The sequence below is a fragment of the Macrobrachium nipponense genome, chromosome 7 (genome assembly GCF_015104395.2).
Source record: "Macrobrachium nipponense isolate FS-2020 chromosome 7, ASM1510439v2, whole genome shotgun sequence".
Lineage (NCBI taxonomy): Eukaryota > Metazoa > Arthropoda > Malacostraca > Decapoda > Palaemonidae > Macrobrachium > Macrobrachium nipponense.
The window spans coordinates 78,484,704-78,506,791 of NC_061109.1; the positions used below are offsets into that span (position 1 = coordinate 78,484,704).

Below are 22,088 nucleotides of genomic sequence, written 5' to 3' on the forward strand. Positions count from 1 at the left end.
AAGAATAAATAAATAAAAAAGTCGTCTGCGCGACAAAGAAAGTAGGTATACTTTACAGAGAAGAAAAGATGACATTGTATTCTCGAAAGTGGAACAGTAATACCATTATGTTAGAGCTACAATGAATACTAACGTGTCTTAATATTAATATAATTAAGACAATATCGAAATGATAAAGGAGAACAAACCCTCTTCACCGTATATATATATAAATGGAACTAAATACACCTATATCATCATATAATATATATACGTACTTATATATCATATATATATCTATATATATATATATATATAATATATATATATATCTTTATAAATTACATTATGAAACATACTACGCTGACAATGGTGAACTAGCTTCATATTTGCGTATCTCGTTTATTTATACATTAACTTACGGTAAGTTCATTTTCTTTTGTTCTTTATTTACACAAAAAATGCTTATTTGGCAATGTTTTTGTCTTCATATTTACATAATTCGTATATTTATGAGTTAACTTATCGTAAATTAATTTTTTTTGTCTTATTTTATATATTTATTTTGGTCATGTTTTTTTCTGTCTTCAAATGTACGTATCTCGTATATTTTATGCATTTTAACTTACGGTAAGTTAATTTTCTTTTGTTATTTATTTGCATAAAAAATACTTATTTGGCAATGTTCTTCTGTCTTCATATTACAGAGCTCGTATATTTATGCGTTAAATTACGCAACTTAATTGTTTGTCCTTAAATTGTCAGTCTTTCTTATTTTATCCGTACAAGCTTGTTTAGCAAGTCATCTGGTCTTTATTTATATAATTAATAATAATAATAATTAATAATAATAATAAATAATAATGAATAATAATAAAAATAATAAGCACTAGGCACGATCCCAAGATCCTGAAAAGGGAATCTTGAAAAACTAGAGGCTGAAGTAGCTCCAAGGACTCATGCAGTAAGAGTGTGATCCTAGAAACGCACACATAGTAAGAAAATGATGGACTCCTAAGGAGGCAGGGATGCAACCCGGAACCCCACACTATAAATACCACCCAGTCGAATTTTGGAGGACTGTGATAAAAAAAAAATAAAAAAAATAAAAAATAAAAATAATAATACTTAACGTCAAAAAAGGCTCGTTACTTATTTTATTTTAACTGGCTATTTGAGGGAAGAGGTGAAACTAACCCTCTCAGTTTGGTGTAAAGGCTTAATTTTGCCAATCCCATCAGCCTCGGTAAAAAAAAGAAAAAAAATTCAAGCATCGAACGCTGTTAATGAGAGAGAGAGAGAGAGAGAGAGGGAGAGGTTTGTTTATGCTAAATGTCTTATATCAAAAGCCAGTGACCTGATATTACTAACAGATGTCACAATTAACATGGTAATCGACGCCGAAGGAGAGAGAGAGAGAGAGAGAGAGAGAGAGAGAGAGAGAGAGAGAGAGAGAGCTGAACAAGTGACGCCTGGACAGCAGAGTAGCCATTTCCAGGTGATGGCGGGGAAGGGGAGAGGTAGAGGGAGGGGTGTTGAGGGAGAGTAAGGACTATAGGCACGATTAGATCCGAAAAAGACTTATTTATTCTATTCGGGTAAAATCAAGCCTAAAAGCGAATAAAAATATAAAAAATAAACAAAGTGAAAATTTCGAATTGCTTATTATAAAAGCATGTCATCTGCAAAACAACAAATGCCAACTGAACCCCCAAAAAATTATATATACTATATATATATATGTATATATATATATATATATATATTATAATATATATATATATATATGCTTAAAAAATTTTACAGCAGATGCACGTGACTTATGCCTGTCATGTTTCCTGTGGTATTCGTTTGTTTGTTTGTTTGTTATTTATATATATATATATATATATATATATATATATATATATATATATATATATACACATATATACATACATGCACACAACACATATACTATATATATATATAGATATATATATATATATATATATATATATATATAGTATATATATATATATATATATATATTATATAATATATATAATGCTAAAAATTTACAGCAGATGCACGTGACTTATGCCTGTCACGTTCCTGTGGTATTTGTTTTGTTTGTTGTTTGTTTATATATATATATATATATACATATATACATACATGGCCAACACACACACACCATCATATATATTAATATATATATATATATATATATATATATATATATAATATATATAATATATATGTATGTGTGTGTGTGCATGTATGTATATGTATATATATATATATAAACAAACAAACAAACAAACGAATACACAGGAACATGACAGCATAAGTCACGTGCATCTGCTGTAAATTTTTAAGCATATAATAATATATTATATATATATATATATATATATATATAAGATATATATAATATATATATATGTATATGTGTGTGTGTGCATGTATGTATATGTATGTGTATATCAGTATACTCAATATATATATAATATATATATATATATATATATATATATACATAAAACGTATGCTGGTGGACAATTAAGATTCCTTTTTGTCCATATTTTTTTCCAGAAGTCTCGTAATTTTCATAGATAATTACATTTTCAAGGGCTCTAAACTAGATAAAAACAACACACAATTAGCAAAATATCAAAAAATTCTTGCCGCTGAAAATCATACTTTATAAACAAAATCAAGATATATAAAAAAATTCACAAAGACGTTGTATTGGACCAAGGAAAGAATTACCCATTTTAGAGTCCTTGTTGATCAAACAACAGGTTCTTTTTATTGTTTTAGTTTCCTTCCACTGATGCTTCTTTTACTCTAGTGGAAGGTTGGTCCAATACAACGTCTTACTTTGTGAATTTTAATATATCTTGATTATTATTAAAAAGAATACTATCATTCTAAGTGTCCAAATTTAATGTTTGAGTTTTTCCTAACTATGAGTTGCTTTTATCTATTTTACAGCTCTTGAGGATGTAATCATAAATAAAAATTACGAAACGTCGATGAATAAAGATGAACAAGAAAGGAAGCTTAGTTGTCCATCAGCATTGGCATTGGTGTTGCTTATAACGGCTATGCCACTCCACACCAATTACATTTACATATGTATAATATATATATATATATATATATATATATATATCTTATATATAAAATATATCATATATAAATATATAAATAAATATATAAAAATGTATATATATATATATATATATATATATATATACATGAATATTTCACATCACCGTGATTCATATAAAATTATTCGAGCTACAAAATGTCCTTTAATATCTAATTCGCTCTACCTCGGAATTAATATCTATTTTTCCCTTCGTTTACATTGTAGAAAATATATTAATTCCGAGGTAGAGTGAATTAGATTTAGAGGTATTGTAGCTTCGAATATTATATATATATATATATAATATATATATATATATATATATATATTATAAATGTGTGTTCATACTACATACATACTACATACATACATACATACATACATATATATATATATATATATATATATATATATATATATATATATTATATATATATTAATGTAATTAATGCCAAACCTAAAAATGGACACGCAAACCACTCAACCAGAACATCAACTACAAAATCAAATGTTCACAATCAAAGGATTCAGAAGAATACCAACTACTGATGCCACAACGAACGAACTCGCTGTCGTCTTCACAGTGGAAACAAATATCATTTATGTAAGATATCGTGAATGGAAGCGAGACTGGGAAGAAACGCAAGTACTAGAAAAAAATGTAGACATACCATAAAAATAATGAGTGCGCCTTCCTGTATATCATCACGAAAGAACGGTATCAGCACTTCTCTCTTCTCTCTCTCTCTCTCCTCTCTCTCTCTCTCTCTCTCTCTACATCCACGTTAGAGGAAACAGGGATATAACTGAGTCTTGAAATGAAAGATACTTATATATATATATACATATATATATATATATATATATATATATATATATATATATATGTCTTGAAGTGGAAACGCTCTCTCTCTCTCTCTCTCTCTCTCTCTCTCTCTCTCTCTCCTCTCTCTCTCTCAGAGATAAAAGGAAAACTAATAACATTTCGGTCGTAAAACAAAGCACATTACTTTCGCTCCTTGGGTTACGGCCTTTTCAGACGATAGAAAGAAAAGGGGGGAGGGGGGGAGTCGGAATTTATTACATCAGAAAATACAGAACCAAATTAAATCCTTAGAAGGGGGATGGGGAGGGGAGAGGGGGAGGGGAGGGGGGGAGTAGGGAAGAGAGCGGGACTTTTCTGTACCAGGACTGATCTGAAGCCCGGATAAAGAGAGGGGGGGGGGGGGGGTTATGTGGAAGGTGAAAACCCAGTCTTAATAAAAAAAAACCCCCCAAAAAAAAAAAAAAAAAAAAAAAATTACTCTCAGAAGTTCCTCGCTTACTAATATAAAAACCCATTTACGGCAACGGCGGAAAACTGTTAAAGGCCTTACGGGAGAAATTCAGGTAGCAGAAAGAAAAAAAAGAAAGAAAGAGTCACGGGGCCACTGTCAGAGATGAACAATGTAGAAACAATACAGTACACAAACTAAGAGACACAGTATATGAAGGCGTAAAAATAAACGGCTACATAATAATAATAATAATAGTAATAATAATAATAATAATAATAATAATAATAATAAAATAATAATAATACATTATAATTGTTTTTAATCTTCCCTGCAAATAAGCAAATAACGTTTATTTTTTTCAAGAAATAAACTTGTCTATCCGTACATGTCGAACCGATACTAAAAAAAAATAATATAAAATAATAAAAAAAACTGCAATATATCCTATTATATCCTACAGTTTCAGTTAACATTCATAAATTTAAAAAAACTAATAAGACTTACATTGGGCCAAACTGATAAAAATAAAATTCACAATAAAAAAGCTAGCATTTATTCGTGTCAAATATTTGATCAAACAAGTAAAAAATCCAAGAGCCTAAGCCTATCCGCTAATACCATACCGATAATTTAAAAAAAATAAAATAAAATCAGATCTGTTGAAAGTTTGTAAGCGCTGATACGGGACGCTGTTAATTTAATAGCCCAAGGTCCGCGCTCATAAAATGATCGAGTACAGCCCGTCCTCCTGTTATCGGTACAGCCGGAGTCATATCAACAATGTTTAAAGCTATTAATGAACTAATATTGGATTGTGCATACCCCAGTTTTATCTATCTGCCTTTCCCGTTGTCGTTTAGATCCAAAGGCCTTTGTATTATTATTATTATTATTATTATTATTATTATTATTATTATTATTATTATTATGTACGTACAGTCCTTATAATAATAATAATAATAATAATAATAATAATAATAATAATATGATTATTATTATTATTATTATTATTATTATTATGTACCTGCAGTCCTTATTATTATTATAATTTTAATTACTATTATTATTATTTTCATTATTATTATTATTATTAATATTATTATCATTATTATTATTATTATTATTATTATTTTATTATTATTATTATTATATTATTATTATTATACTCCAACAGATCGACAGATCAACATCATTACGATGGAAAACTGTTCTCCAAACATGATTCATTACGTCAAAATATTCTTTATAATAACCTTGCCCCTTTCTCACAAAATATTTTTTTTTATTCTTTACATTAAAAATCAGGTCGAGAAAATATTGCTGCCCCATTTCCGCACAAAGTAAATAAATTAAAATAAATAAACAATAAATAAATAAATAAATAAATAAATAAATAAATAAATGAGAAGGAAAGATGAAATAAGAGAAAGAAGATTCTCAGACCCACAAAAATAACGGTAATGATGACACCTGTCTCCAACGCAGGTGAGGAGCTACTTGGCATCATTACGTCTCCAGACAAGGGAAAGGGAAAACACATCATCAAAGAGGACCGACAATTGCTAACGAGAGAGAGAGAGAGAGAGAGAGAGAGAGAGAGAGAGAGAGAGAGAGAGAGGAGGCTAGAAAATAAGGAAAATATATCATCAAAGACGACAGACTTTTGAGAGAGAGAGAGAGAGAGAGAGACTAGAAAATGAGGAAAATATATCATCAAAGACGACAGACTTTTGAGAGAGAGAGAGAGAGAGAGAGAGAGAGAGAGAGAGAGAGAGAGAGTAGAAAATGAGGAAAATATATCATCAAAGACGACCGACTTTTAAGAGAGAGAGAGAGAGAGAGGAGAGAGAGAGAGAGAGAGAGAGAAGAAAATAAGGAATATATCTCATCAAAGACGACCGACTCTTGAGAGAGAGAGAGAGAGAGAGAGAAAGAGAGAGAGGCTAGAAAATAAGGAAAATATATCACCAATGACGACCGACTTTTGAGAGAGAGAGAGAGAGAGAGAGAGAGAGAGAGAGAGAGAGAGAGCTATCTTAAGGCCTGGTCAAGTTTACGACGTCGAGATTAAGCTTTACAAGCCATTAACGTGCTGCCTCTCTACGTGCATTATCAGAAAGAAGGAGAGGCACGAAAGGACGATAAAGGAAAGACATGAATGAACGAGAGGAAAGAAAGTTGGAATAAGAGGCCAGGGCTTTAGAACTTCCTTTCTGGTTCCGTTTTCTACCATTTTCAAGAGGGAAGTCTGTCGATTTTTTTTAGGTTTAAAAACTCGACGCCCTTTTTACTTTTAGATTTAAAAACTCGACTCCCTTCCTACTCAAGTCTTCTGTTTGTTTGTTTAGTTGAACGGTCACATTGTGTCACAAAAAAAAAATAAAAATAAAAAACTCGTTTTAAGCACTAAAGAGGACGTTCAGGGGACAGCGTTTTCACTCAAAAGGACGCGTAAGGTGCAAGCTTTCCTCTTCAATAAAGAATGAAAGAATGAAGGAAGCCAGGATTTCCATCAAGCAAGCAATAAGAAGAAGAAGAAGAGGAGGAGGAGGAGGAGGAGGAGGAGGTGGTAGGTTTGCTTGATTTTTCATTCACTTTTCTAAAAGGCACTCGAATTTCTTTTCCTTGCTGAAGACCATCTGTATACGCGGGTACCTCCAACGTGATGTGAAACTCACGGGGGTGGGGGTTGGCGGGGGGTGAGGGGGGGGGGGGTTGCTGTAAAACTCATAAATAAGCTTTAAGTACTCCATGATTCCAATAGGTTGTTCTACTCACCGTAAAAGTATCAGTCTCTCTCTCTCTCTCTCTCTCTCTCTCTCTCTCTCTCTCTCTCTCTCTTCTTCTTCTTCTTCTTCTTCTTCTTCTTCTTTTAATAAGAAATTAAAAATTTTTTTTTTTTAATTTCCTCCTCAGTGCTTTTTTTTATTTGTTCTTGCTTCTTGACTGAAGACCCGCCTTCTCTCTCTCTCTCTCTCTCTCTCTCTCTCTCTCTCTCTCTCTCTCTCTCTCTCTCTATGATTATCTCCCCGCAGGAGAAACAGAGAACTGCCAACAACCATATCGCCTTTAAACAAAGAACAAAGGTGAAGTCAAACCTTCAACAAACCATTACTATTTAGCTGTTTATTTGCCTCCTTTTATTTGTTTACTCTTCACCGCATGATATGCGTAAACAAGACAAATAAATAAGGTGATAAATCACAAAATTACATGACGGAGTGGAAGTTCACGGATATGTCATGAGCTAGCATTTCTTGAACACATTTAGATCTACAAAAGACATTATTATTATTATTATTATTATTATTATTATTATTATTATTATTATTATTATTATTATTATTATTATTATTATTATTATTATTATTATTAATGCAGGTTTTACTGCAAATAATGGCTTTTCAGCCGCGTTTATTTTGCATAGAAGTTTCTCTATTCTTCTTATTACTGACGTTTCTTCTGTGCTCAAATTTGGAATAGCCATCATTTTCAATAAAACTTGTATTAATGAAGGTCTTCTTCAGGGAGATATTTATTTTATTATTATTATTTATTATTATTATTTTTTTATTATTATTATTATTATTATTATTCAGAGGATGAACACCACCCATATGGAACAAACCCACGGGAGCCATTGACTTGAAATTCAAGTTCCCAAGGAATATGATTTTCATTTGAAAGAAGTAGCAGAGGGTAATGGGAAATACAGAAAGAGGAGATCAGTTGTCAGAAAAGGAAAAATAATTTTACAAATTAATAAATAATCAGATTAAAATGTAGACATTAAAATACAAAGAGAACAGTTTTAGGATGTACGTAATGGATTTGGGATGGTAAGTAATGCATTTAGGATGTCAGGTAATCATTTAGGATGGTTAAGTAATGCATTGCATCTTTGCTTGAACTTCAGAGGTTCCAACTGCACATCGTTCAACGAACCGACATTATGCCTTAGCCGCTATTAGTCGATCACAAAAGCAATATATATATATATATATTTTAAGATTAAGAGTTTCAGACTTCCAGTCCTTACAGGCGATTCCATTTAATAGTAAGAAAAATTCTTAAAAGTAGGTTACCGTAACAATACATGCCATTTCGAATTCTAAATTCAAATTCTAAGCATTATTCTTGTGAATATAACTAGTACACATATACAAAAATATTTTAAAAGTAAAAATATATAAATTATAAGTATCGGTAAAATAATTTTATCCTTTAACACTTTATTGTTTAATTTATTTTCCTGTTCCCTCAACTCTTATTTTCTTAACATAGGGGCATCTTAATATGGAAGGTTGCTTATCAAGGTAAGAATCAAAGCATTAGGAATAACAATATGAACCACGACTCTTAAAACAACTTTGGACAACGGAGCAAAAACCACATTAAATTTTAAAGAATGACGTCACAGAAGGGCATCACAGCGTTATATTGCTAAGCGAGAGTCACCTTCATCGCTGACAGATGGGACAGAACGCCTAAAATTTCGAAGGTGTAATGGATTCACTGTTACGGCCCACGTGTCATGACGGTTGCAACTCATGAGAGTAATTTCGGGAACGAGACGGTACATTACGTACACATACTCTCTCTCTCTCTCTCTCTCTCTCTCTCATACAAGCAAACACTTTCTCACAAATAAGCATTTGATATACATCAAAACTCTCTCTCTCTCTCTCTCTCTCTCTCATACAAGCAAACACTTTCTCACAAATAAGCATTTGATATATACATCAAAACACACTCTCTCTCTCTCTCTCTCTCTGTAGCCGTGTCAGTAACCTAGGTATTCTAACACCAGTTTTAATAGCCATCTCTTTCTAGCACTAACACATACTTTCTCTCTCTCTCTCTCTCTCTCTCTCTCAAGCACTTTTACACAAACACACACGCATAATCTCTCTCTCTCTCTCTCTCTCTCTCTCTCTCTAGCAGTGTAAATAACTTAGGTATTCTTACTACAGATTTAATAGCCATCTCACTCGAGCACTAACACAAACTCTCTCTCTCTCTCTCTCTCTCTCTCTCTCTCTCTCTCTCTATCTAAGTCCACTCTCTTCCCCTCCACCGACAACCTCCGAAATTCTCTCGATGCCGGCGGCGTTTCGTCGACCTTCCTAACCCTTCTTCCTACCGGAGGCACCAGCGCAGAAAACCTCTCCACGGGGCATCATCAGTCGTCAGTCGCTTCCCCCAGAAAGACTCGTCATCATCATAATCATCATCATTCTCATCATCAACATCATCATCACTAACGCGTCCGTAAGTTATTTAGAGTGTCCGAAAGTTTCTGGGAAAGAGGCGTAGTAAACTTGCGTCTTAGAATACGTAGGCGGAGGAGTGATTGATTTTGTGACGTATTGATTTCTTTCATATTCCATTTTATCGTTTTCTAAGGACCTGGGCTTAGTCTCTCTCTCTCTCTCTCTCTCTCTCTCTCTCTCTCTCTCTCTTCATCTCTCGCTACAAGTATTTTTTGTTTCTCTTCCTCATACACACACTCTCGAACAAACACTCGTTTCTTTCTCTCTCTCTCCTCTCTCCTTGCTTTCTCTCTATCTCTCTCTCTCTCTCTCTCTCTCTCTCTCTCTCTCTCTTTAATAAACACACACAAACATGTAAACATAACCTCTCTCACGTAAACATTCTTTCTCTCACACGCACACAAACACACACACACTTAAGTAAACACATTCTCTCCAACGTAAACATTTCTCTCTCTCTCTCTCTCTCTCTCTCTCTCTCTCTCTCACACACACACACACACGCACACACACACAAACACGAACGAACGAACGCAACCCAACCAAAAGAGAGGAGGAAAAGGCATATCCCTCACAACACCGGCTGGAAAAAAATGAATATGAGAATGACATTATTAAATATGCTCTCTCTCTCTCTCTCTCTCTCTCTCTCTCTCTCTCTCTCCTTCCCAGGGAACAATGGGACCAAGAAAACTTCCCCTTTTGTGCCTCGGCGTCGCTAGCAGGATGCGGTGATGACGCTCGCTGTTTGAAAACAGACAAAAGGGGCTATTTCAGAGTTCCTTTCTGCTTCCACCTTCGGTGAGAAGAAGAAACAGTTCTTCAGTGGGAAGTACACAGAAACAGAAGAGCATAGGATGATATGTATGCACGGCCGAGCAGGTGCTCATTGCTCGCGCTATCGTCATAGTACTATAGTACATTCACATCGACCGTGCATCTGATGTCTAGTCCAGTCCCTTACGAGGCTTCTGATTGGCTGTCGATAAACCAGTCACAGGGCTAGAAACTCAGTCTCTCGAGAGAGTTCACATAAGAAAGACGTATGTTACACCTATCCTGAGGGATATGTCTTTCAAAAGCATCCTTCAGGAGACATGTAACATACATCCTGCCTATGTGAACTCTCGAGAGAGACAGAGTTTCCAGCCCTGTGATTGGCCTGTCAGCAGCCAATCAGGAGCGTAGTAAGGGACTGGACTGGTCTGGACATCAGACGCACGACTGATGTGAATCTACTATAGTACCCACAACAGAATAATACTCGTAGCACCAGTACCCACAATAGTATAAGTAATAGTAATCGTAGCACTATTACCCACAATAGTATCAGTAATAGTAGTAATAGTAATCCGTGAAAAAGCTCAAATGGGAAAGTCATCCAGGTATGCTGAGCTGGCTCCACAAATTTCAGTGCAAAACACAGCAAGCTAAATTAGCATCTGGCAACTTTACAAGGCAGTTACTTAAAAGGAAGTTGTCAATTAGCGATGGAGCCAACTTGACACGTAGTCAAACAGGTGCTATAAGAACTGAAAATTAAAACTTGGTCGATAAATGTCAAAACTACAGGTCCCATCCTAATATTATCTAACACACTCTCTCTCTCTCTCTCTCTCTCTCTCTCTCTCTCTTTGTATATAAATGTATGTGTGCGCGTCTGTACCTTGAACCATCTTGACTCGGAATCTGCAGCCTAGGTTACATCCCGCTGAAATATTTCTGAGTTTTTCGACACGAGCCACTTGAAAAAGACAGCTTCACACGACGAAGTTCACTTTATGAAAGCTCAGCAGAGCGTTGATTCAGTTTCGACGAGTCTTTTTCGGAAACGGGTATCACTCGCTCCAATTCAGATTTGACGGCTTACTCTGTTAAGACCTGAAGTCATATTTTGTCGAGGGATTTGTAGTAGTAGTTTCTCTCTCTTTCTCTCTCCCTCTTCTCTCTCTCTCTCAGTGAGACTTCAATTCCTTCGCTTCTACTGCTGTTAAATACAAAAAAGTCCCTTCCCCTACCAAGGGGCGACTTCACCCCCCCCCCCCAACACCCCCCCCCCCCCAACCCCAACGCTACGACGCCCGGCCGGCAGCGGGTATAGAATGACATGACAGAAATTGAGTGGCAGGTGGTAAAGGATATTTAAAGAATTCGAGAGATGATTGTGCCCTGGCGACCTGTCATGGGATGACTATGAAAAAAATAAAAATAAATAAAAAACATACAAAAGTGCGATTAATACATATTGTCTTAGAGAGAGAGAGAGAGAGAGAGAGAGAGAGAGAGAGAGAGAGACGAGAGAAGAGAGGATACATACTAGACAAATAACGCACCATATTATTGCCTCGCGAGAGTGAGAGAGACGAAGAGAAGAAAAAAATCTCAATTGAATATTAATACAACTGCCATCCTTTATTTGTTTATTTATTTATTCAGAGAGAGAGAGAGAGAGAAGAAAGATGAGAACTGACCGAAAGAGAGAGGAGAGATGACCGAGAGAGAAAAATTTAAATTCAGTTGAATTTTATTTACCACAACTTGCCATTTCCTTTATTTGAGAGAGAGAGAGAGAGAGAGAGAGAGAGAGAGAGAGAGAGAGAGAGATTCCCCTTATAATAAACAAACGCACGTGTACCTAATTTTGACCGGAGTATTCATGAACCATCCCTACACCCGCTGACTCTCTACAACACTTTGAAAGCATTCTGCTTTCTCTATATTTAAAAGAGCAGGAGCAGGAGCTGTAGCAGAAGTAGTAAGGAGAACCTCGAGAAGGATAAGACAGAATTACGACTGTTGTCAGTACCTTGGTAAAACACGAGTGACAATTAGAGCACTTCCTGAAAAGCAGACAGCACAAGGAGGAGGAGGAGGAGGAGGAGGAAGAGGAGGAGGAAGAGGATTTCCTTGACAGGCTCAAAAGCTTAAGTCAATTCCAGCGGCTTATCTATGCAGTTCATGACGTTCATTAGCTTCTTATTTCCCCATTTCACAGCGCTCTCTCTCTCTCTCTCTCTCTTTCAAACCAAGGGGAAAAGGAAATAGAACGGCGCAGAGGGACCAAAGGGCCCCTGGGGTAAGGGGACGGAGAAGGGGAAGGAGGGAAGGGGGCGACATCACCCAAAGGGAGATAAGCAAACAGACCACGTCAACCCAGAGGGGTTGGGGAGCTTCGTTGACCAAGGGTAGGGAAGAGGGAAAGGTGACGCTCATCATGCCCCCCCCCCCAACCACCCCTGGGTGAAAAGGGTGGGGGGCTTAAGGGGAATAATTGTCGCCAGGTGGGGGAGGGGACAACGAGGGTAAATGTCACCACCCTTCTAAAGAAAAAGAGGGTGTTATGCCACCGATGGACATGTCACCCATAAATTTCCCCTCGAGGTGGAAAAAAGGAGGTTCTTTTAACCCAGGGGAGGGGGTGCGGTGAGATTCCTCATCCGAGGAAGGGAGAGAGAGAGGGGAGGGGAGGGGGGAGGATCACAGAGGGAGCGGGCCCGGCCAAATCACCCCCAAAAAGTTCCTGCTATCGCTCCGTTCCCCCCATTGTTTCCGGCCTTTTATCTTGACAAAACAGAGGCCGCGGGAACCCAGAGGTGGATAAAAATTTATGGCCGTATTAATTGAAACGCTTCTCATTCATATTTCCCTTAACCCCAACCCACCCCACCACCTCCCCCTTCTGGGACCAGGGGAGGGGAGGGTTGAGGATTGCATGCAACGCGTCCCTGCCGTTTCACAAAACAAACACGAGAATCGTACTAGTGACTAGAGCTCGCAGGATTCGGACCTTTGCGCAGCCGCTCGGTTTCATGCAAGTGGATTATGCGCTTTAGTTATATTCTCTTCATCTACAGACACTATAGTAGATTCACATCAACCGTGCATTTGATGTCTAGGCCAGTCCCTTAAGACGCTCCTGATTGGCTGTTGATAAGCCAGTCACGGGGCTGGAAACTCTCAGTCTCTCTCGAGAGTTCACATAGGTAGGATGTATGTTCCACCTCTCCTGAAAGACGCATCCTCAGGAGCAGTGGAACATAGATCCTAACCATGTGAACTCTCTCGAGAGACTGAGAGTTTCCAGCCCTGTGACTGGCTTATCAACAGCCAATCAGGAGCGTCGTAAGGGACTGGCCTAGACTTCAAATGCACGGTTGATGTGAATCTAGTATAGTGGGTTTGTTTGTATGGTGTTTTTATGTCACATGGAACCAATGATTATTCAGCAACGGGACCAACGGCTTGACGTGACTTCCGAACCACGTCGAGAGTGACCTTCTATCGCCAGAAATACACTTCTCTGACCCCTCAATGGAATGCCCGAGAATCAAACTCGCGGCCACCGAGGTGGCAGGCCAAGACCAAACCGACCACGCCACTGAGGCGCTACTAGTGGGTTTCATTTCTTTCACGATTCGTTAAAATCAAACATGCCGAAAAACGCACTGTAGTGTCCAGATAGGAATTCACGATATAACTATTATATTTATATTTATTTATAGTCCTTGGTTCTGTTCTTTACCCCTTCAAGCTTTATTTCCCACTAACGTGTATATAATAATAATAATAATAATAATAATAATAATAATAATAATAATAATAATAATAACCACTCTCTTGCAAGAATGTCGTCACACAATGCATATAATTCAATTTATCGTTGAAGTTGCGTCCCTTAACTGTGACGTGCGGAGAGCAAGCCGCCAAAAGTCCATGAGAGAGAGAGAGAGAGAGAGAGAGAGAGAGAGAGAGAGAGAGAGAGAGAGAGAGAGAGAGAGAGAGATTTTACCTGTACCTGTAGATTGTTCCACCCCTCCGGGGATGGAGAATTACCTCGCCGTGGCCCTAGCCTGCCCTATATGGATCCGAATATAATTTGTAACAGTTGAGAGAGAGAGAGAGAGAGAGAGAGAGAGAGAGAGAGAGAGAGAGAGAGAGAGAGAGAGAGAGAGAGAGAGAGAGAGAGTTCCCTGTATTTTTATTTGTACCTCACTTTCCCTGTGTGAATCTGACATTTATGTAGTTATTAAAAGCAACGTGAATCAGTAATTATTCGCTGGACTGCTTGTAATGTGAAACCTGATACTACCTGTTGCAGTTATTGAAGGTACTGTGAGCCTGACATTATTTTCCGGCTTTACTGGTTGCAATGTGAACGAAACATTTTTTGTTGCAGTTATTGCAGACAATGTGAACCTGACATTATTTGCTGCAGTTATGCAAGCAAAGTGAAACTGACATTATTTGTTGCAATTATATGCAATGTGAAACTGACATTTTTTATAGTTATTGCAGCCAATGTGAACTTGACATTTTTTAGTTATTGCAACCAATGTGAACCTGACATTTTTTTAGTTATTGCAACTACTTGCAACTTGACATTTTTTGGTTATTGCAACCAATGTGAACCGGACATTTTTGTTGCAGTTATTACAAGACATGTGAACCTACATTTATTTGTTGGTTATTGCAAGCTAGGTGAAACAAAAATTATTTTTGCAGTTATTGCAAGCGATGTGAACCTCACATTACTTGCGATGTTATTGTAAGAAATGTGAAACTGGCATTTGTTGGTTATTGCAAGCGACGTGAACCTGAACTTATATTTGCAGTCATTGCAAGAAATGCGAACCTGACTTTGTATGTTCCAGCTATTGCAAGCAATGGTATTAAATCTCTGGCAGTGCGTAACAACATGCCGAATTAAGTTTAGCCAGCGTTCTGAGTTCAAGGGGCCATTGAAATGACCAGTGACAATGCATCCCAGTCCATCCGCCAAGACATGCAGTGACTCTGACTTATATTTAGCCGAAATATGTTCACTGATTGCTTTGCAATGGCTGAGATGCTGTGAGGAAGACAGGCCCATAAGTCAAGAGAGGCAGCGAGATCAAAATGAATGATGATGCCAGGGCAATTTCGGCCAGGGCTATGATTTACTATCATTGGTTGGGCCAGAGAGCATCTGACACCGCTTCTAGGATGATGGTGTAGTTGAATGGCAGAGGATTCGGCTCTGAACTGGGGTGCTGGCGGATTTGGAACTAAACTCTCTCTCTCTCTCTCTCTCTCTCTCTCTCTCTCTCTCTCTCTCTCTCTCTCTCTCTCTCTCTCTCTGATTTTGCAGATGTATGCAATTTTCTATGCATATATCTACTGTGGCTTCGCCGCTAATTAGTTTAACATAATAAAGATCACGCAAGTTATTATTATTATTATTATTATTATTATTATTATTATTATTATTATTATTATTATTATTATTATTATTATTAACATAAGTTTACCAGACCACTGAGCTGATTATCAGCTCTTGACATGGCTAGCACGAAGGATTTGTTATTACATATAATTTTTCTTTTTGATTCTGTCAATTAAGTTACAATTTTTCAAAAGTTATGTAGCACGCGCTCGAGACAACCAAGTAGGCCGTAGTTATCGGGGTAAGGGAACCATACTGAGGATGAAATCTTTGAACTGGTCTAACCAACACCACCCATAGCGTGAGATATCTTTTTGAAAGTGTTCTTGGTATCAATGACTTCAGCTAACGACAGTCTGCTATGATCCTGTAGACATGAGTTCACGTCAGGAGGTCAGAAATAGTGATTCGTCCCCATTAAAAGCTGCTTTGTTTCTCTCTATGCCCTGGGATATATATACTACATTACCTACTTCATTTGGAAACTAGTTTTCCTGATCAAGCCTAATGCGGTCGAGAAGCGGGACTCGTCAGCAATTATCGCTAAACGCGACATTAAAGATAACAGGACCGAGGAACGCTCCTTGCACGACACCTGATACGACCGTAGGCTGGTTTGGATACTAGTGCTCCATTAGCAGATACCTGAAGCGTTCGATTTCAAAGGGGGGAAATTGTGTAACCAAACCAGGTGCCTACAGGTCCACTTAGTCGATTTTCTCTTTCCATAGCATAAAGTGGTCTACTATACCAAGAGCCTCGACAGGACGCCAAGATAAATAGTATAGATTTCGCTCCTTACTCCCAGATATCTGATTTTCGATTGTCTGGTTAATCTGCTGGGATAGTGTAGACTTCACCTCGGCAAAGCCACGTTGGTTGGCTGGCTGGGAGATCATTACCGGTTAGATGTCCCCATGATTGATTTCCTTATGATTTTCTAAGGTAGCCTACCCTAATGAGGACTACCCTTATGAGGAGGGACGTCAAAGACACAGTTGAGGCTGACTTCTGGAGGCAACTTTCTGCGATGTCACTGTTACGAATTACCACCACAGGAGGTAGATGACTTTCTTCTTTTCTTGTCTATGCGACTTCGATAACAATGCAGACGACAATTGGTCTAGATCAGCTGCTGAGTTAGTTCTGTGAATACCGATGACCTCCTCCATCACTTATTCATTCATTTGTTTCCTTCCGTGAAGTCGATTTCTTGCAGTGTCTGCAGTGTCGTCCATGAATGTAGTTGGATCGGTTATCTTGTGGTTCGTGTCCGGAGCTGAATTTACGGACGAGTATTACTTTTGATTGAAAGATATTTGCAAATTCCTTCTTGTGACTTTATAAACCAATCGTTTACAACGAAGGAGACCAACGAAAACTGCATTTTCGTAATCTGCGTGTGTTCGGAAAGAATAATTTTTTATTTTGCGTTACATTCCCTACCGCTTCGTTTCGTGAGAGAGAGAGAGAGAGAGAGAGAGAGAGAGAGAGAGAGAGAGAGAGAGAGAGAGAGAGAGAGAGAGAGACTATTAATGAAACATGGGAATTAATGTATTCCACAATTGTCTTTTAAAATTCTAACTATTCGGATTCCTGAAATTCGCTTTGAGGAAACGTAAAATATAACGGTTCAAACAGATCATAAAATCAATGCAGGCAGTAAATGGATCAAGAAAAAATGGCAGACTGAGAGTTTAACGACATTCGTCAACAAACCATACGGAAGTGGACAATTTATCCGACACCTTACGGCCTTTATCATCAGAAAGTGAAAAGTTACGTAGGGGACAGCACACGTACCGTTATACATATATAAAAATCTAAAATAAAAAAAAAATAAAATAAAAAATTCCTATGAACTGCGACCCAAGAGTTCGCCCTAGTTTCTTCCTTGATTCCTAAATAATAAACGGTTGGCGTTATGTCAACTTCCAGCACACAAAGAAATCATTACTTGGCAACTCACTGTGTCATCAACTTGATCACAATGAAGAGGATATTATTACACGTCAGCATTTATTTCCGTGATGCCATAACCGGCAACTTTACAAGTATAGCCTAATTACTCCCCAGAGTATGAAGTGTGTGTGTGTGTGTGTGTGTCATGAACTCGACATCAAGAAATGCCCATTCATATTTATTTATTTAACTGAAAATATTCCAATCCAGGTTCGTATGGGTGTCAGCTCGATCCAACCTCCCTGACCTCTAATCCACACTACGTTAGCTAACCCATCAATTGGGGAAAAGAACAAGTTTAATTAATCAATTTAAACCCAGAATGACCCAAATAACATCGAGTAGTCTTAGAGAGAGAGAAAGATGGGGACTTGAGAGTAATATAATTACATAGCGGAGTAAGATATAGATTTATTGACCTATGAGGTAAGACAAAGACTTAAGAGTAAGACAGTGACTCAGGGGAGTGAGACAGTAACTTAAGAGAGTAAGACAGTGACTTGGGAAAGTAAGACAGTGACTTGGGAGCGTATGACAGTAACTTGACAGTAAGACAGTGACTAACAAGAGTAAGACAGTGATTTAGGAGAGTAAGACAGTGATTGACGAAAGTAAGACAGTGACTTGAGAGTAAGACAGTGACTTAGGAGAGTAAGAAAGTGACCTAAGACAGTAAGACGGCGACTTAGAGAAGTAAGACAGTGACTTGAGAGTAAAACAATGATTTAGGAGAGTAAGACAGTGACTTAGGAGAGTAGCACAGTGACTTCGAGAATAAGACATTTAGTAACCTAATATAAAAAGACAGTAGCTTCAGAGAGTAAGACAATGACTTCAGAGAGTAAGAAACCGACTTGAAGAGAGTAAGACTCTGACTTCAGAGCGTATGAAAGTGGCTCAAGAGAGTAAGATATTGTATGTAAGAAAGGAAGTGACATATGTGAGTAAGATAGTGACTTCAGACAGCAAATATAGTAACTTCAGAAAGTAAGACACTGACTTACCTATACCCCGACACCTGAATCAGAGTGAACAGGTGAGACCGGTCACCGACCGGAGACGCAAATGAAACTTTTCCGAGAAGTAATTACGCTCAAATATGAGCTACGCGCTGTTTGCTCCAATAGTCCCAAGGTCAACGTGGCGCCCAGTACCGTTACGTCGTAAGGCCAGATCACATTAACAATAAATCAATATTTTTCTCCTTTCTTCTGCTGTGGATTAAACATGGTCTCTACCTAAAACACGGGATCGGTGATTTGTTGTTAGGGCAGATATTTAGCTACTAGAAAAATCTTGTGTTTGGTAGCTGGACAAACTGTAAACAACCTTTAATTTAGTCATCGCTTGATAATATTGTGGTTTGTAACTGGATTAACTGTTAAACACTTCTCATTTAGTAACCAACTGGTACTAAAATCGTGTGCACGGCAAATAATTCAATACAAATAAAACTTTATTTCTGAGCCTAAATTAGCAGACGAATCAATACCCAAACTCCAGACTGGGTGTATATATATATATATACACACACATACACATACATACATACGTACATACACACACATACACACACACACACACACCACACACACACACACACATATATATATATATATATATATATATATATATATATATGTGTGTGTGTGTGTGTGTGAATATATATATATATATATATATATATATATATATATATATATATATATATTAGGCAAATAAAATACCACATCTTAATTAAGAGACCTTATCACAGGCACAGAACGAAAAGATATGAATATTATATATACCTATACATATATATAGATATAATATATATATATATATATAATGTGTGTGTGTGTGTGTGTGTATGTGTGCATATAACAAATCCACCTATATGTGTGTGTGTGTGCGCGCGCGCGCAGAGAGAGAGAGAGAGAGAGAGAGAGAGAGAGAGAGAGAGAGAGAGAGAGAGAGAGAGAGAGAGAGAGAAATATAACCTCTCCAAAGTATCATTGTGCAAATCGGCCGCTTTCCCCCCCCCCCCAAAAAAAAAAAAAAACCCCCCCCCCCAATAAGCACCAATCAATAAATAAAACGAAATTTGACAAAAACACTTACCTATTACTTTGTAGCTTTGATTTCGATCGAGATCGCTTAGACGTTTTGTACCTGAAGTGCTCGGGCATCGGTAAGGTAGAGGCATACCCATGCTCCATTTCTGAAAGGAAAACAAAAGAGGAGTTATTGTCTGTTTATATTAAATGGGTATATGCAAGTATGCAATCAAACTTCTACAAGGGAAACGAAAAAGGAGTAACTGATTGTCTTTACTAAATGAGTATGTAAGTCTGCAATGTTACTGTTTTTGCAAGGGAACAAAACAGATGTTATTGATCGGCTTTATTAGATGGGTAAGTAAGTATGCAATCTCACTGATTCTGCAAGGGAACAAAGAAGGAGTTACTGACTATCTTTACTACATGGGTATGTACGTATGGAATGTTGCTGATTCTGTAAGGGATATAAAAAAGGAGTTACTGATTATCTTTACTACATGGGTATGTAAGTATAAAACAAAAAGGAAGTTACTGCTTGTCTTTGATGATTAATTGGGTATGTATGTGTGCAATCTCACTGACCAAGATGCTGGTCATAAACCTGTCACGTCAGTTTCGAGAAGACGCAATATTCAAAATGTAGGAATACTTATTAACCAGTCAGTAAAATTATGAATAAATAAATAAATAAATAAATACATGAATAAATACGCCAATAAATATATGAATGAATTATCAAATAAATAACTAAATAAATAAATAAATTAATTAATTAATTAATCAAATGAATGAATAAATAATACAAAAATAAACAATCCCGGGAAAGGAAAGTCTGAGCCGAGTAAGAAAACTGAATGATCAAATATGGGGAATAAAAAAGTAAGTATAAAAATAAAAATGGATGTATAAATACATTAATAGATACGTCAGAGAGCAATTAAATGAGGAAATAAACGAGGATATGGTAAGTTTGAATTAAATGAGCCCCAACCACTGGAGGCACTGGAATAGCTTGGAAAAAGTAATATTTGAAATCTCAAGACCCAGACACCAACAAAATTAGGACAAATTCAGCAAGGTCTCCACGTGGGAAATAAATCTATCATCCCAAAATTAGAGCTTTCAGCCAAACAGCAGCGATCATCTCACAGCTGAACCCAGGACGAGAGGTATGAGTGGTACATGAAATGAAAACTACTATAACACACATATATATTAATAATCACAAAATAGCCACGCAACTTTTTGTGTCTATTCACATTACTCGTATTAGGCTTCAATGAGACGGGATGGTTTAGATTCCAGAAATTTTTGATTTACGAAGTACAAACATCGATTCGATACCTGAAGAAGGCTGTATGTCAATGAAAGCTAGTGCTTTGCAAAAGAGAGAGAGAGAGAGAGAGAGAGAGAGAGAGAGAGAGAGAGAGAGAGAGAGAGAGAGAGCCAAGTTTAACCTTTCATTACTGCTGCTCACAAGTGACTGGAGCACCTCACCTGAACCGGTACGTAATTAACTATGTACTGCCTAATTCCACATTACCAAGTCGACTGTCGACCCCTCCTCTCCTCTTATTTAGACAACGCAACTTCCCTTTATAATTAAAATTATATATAAATAAAATATATATATATATATATACATAATTATATATATATATATATCTATATATATATATATATATTATATATATATATGATATATATATATATAACATATATATAATATGAATTTTATATATATAATATATATTATATATATATACTATATATATATGAATAACTTGATCACGAAGTATATAAAACGTGATGCTATGTATAAATAAAGTTTTTTTTTTTTGCCACGAAGGAAAAAATGAAAAAGCGAGATAGCCGAGTACTTTCGGTCAAAGGGTCCGAACAGGACCGAAAGTACTCGGCAATCTCGCTTTTTCGTTTTTTCCTTCGTGGCAAAAAAAAAAAAAAACCTTTATATATATATATATATATATATATATATATATATATATATATAGATATATATATATATATACACAAACTGACCTTTTTTAAGTCCATAAGCTCGAAGCTCATACAGGCTTAAAGACCTGTTCACTTATCAAAAAAAACATTGGTAAATCACTCTATAGATATATATATATATATATATATATATATATATATATATATATATATATATATATATCAATGATACTGAAATATTCTATTTTATGG

The 22,088-nt window shown here is 36.5% G+C and overlaps 1 protein-coding gene across 3 annotated transcripts in view; it reads right to left on the bottom strand.

The window, feature by feature from the left end:
- LOC135217147 (max dimerization protein 1-like) overlaps positions 1-22,088 on the bottom strand; it is a 677,794-nt gene that overhangs the window by 638,971 nt on the left and 16,735 nt on the right. For all 3 annotated transcript variants that reach the window (XM_064252858.1, XM_064252859.1, XM_064252857.1), the window contains exon 2: positions 19,936-20,035. In XM_064252858.1, the coding sequence (XP_064108928.1) occupies positions 19,936-20,035 (100 nt within the window). The remainder of the gene's footprint in view (positions 1-19,935; positions 20,036-22,088) is intronic.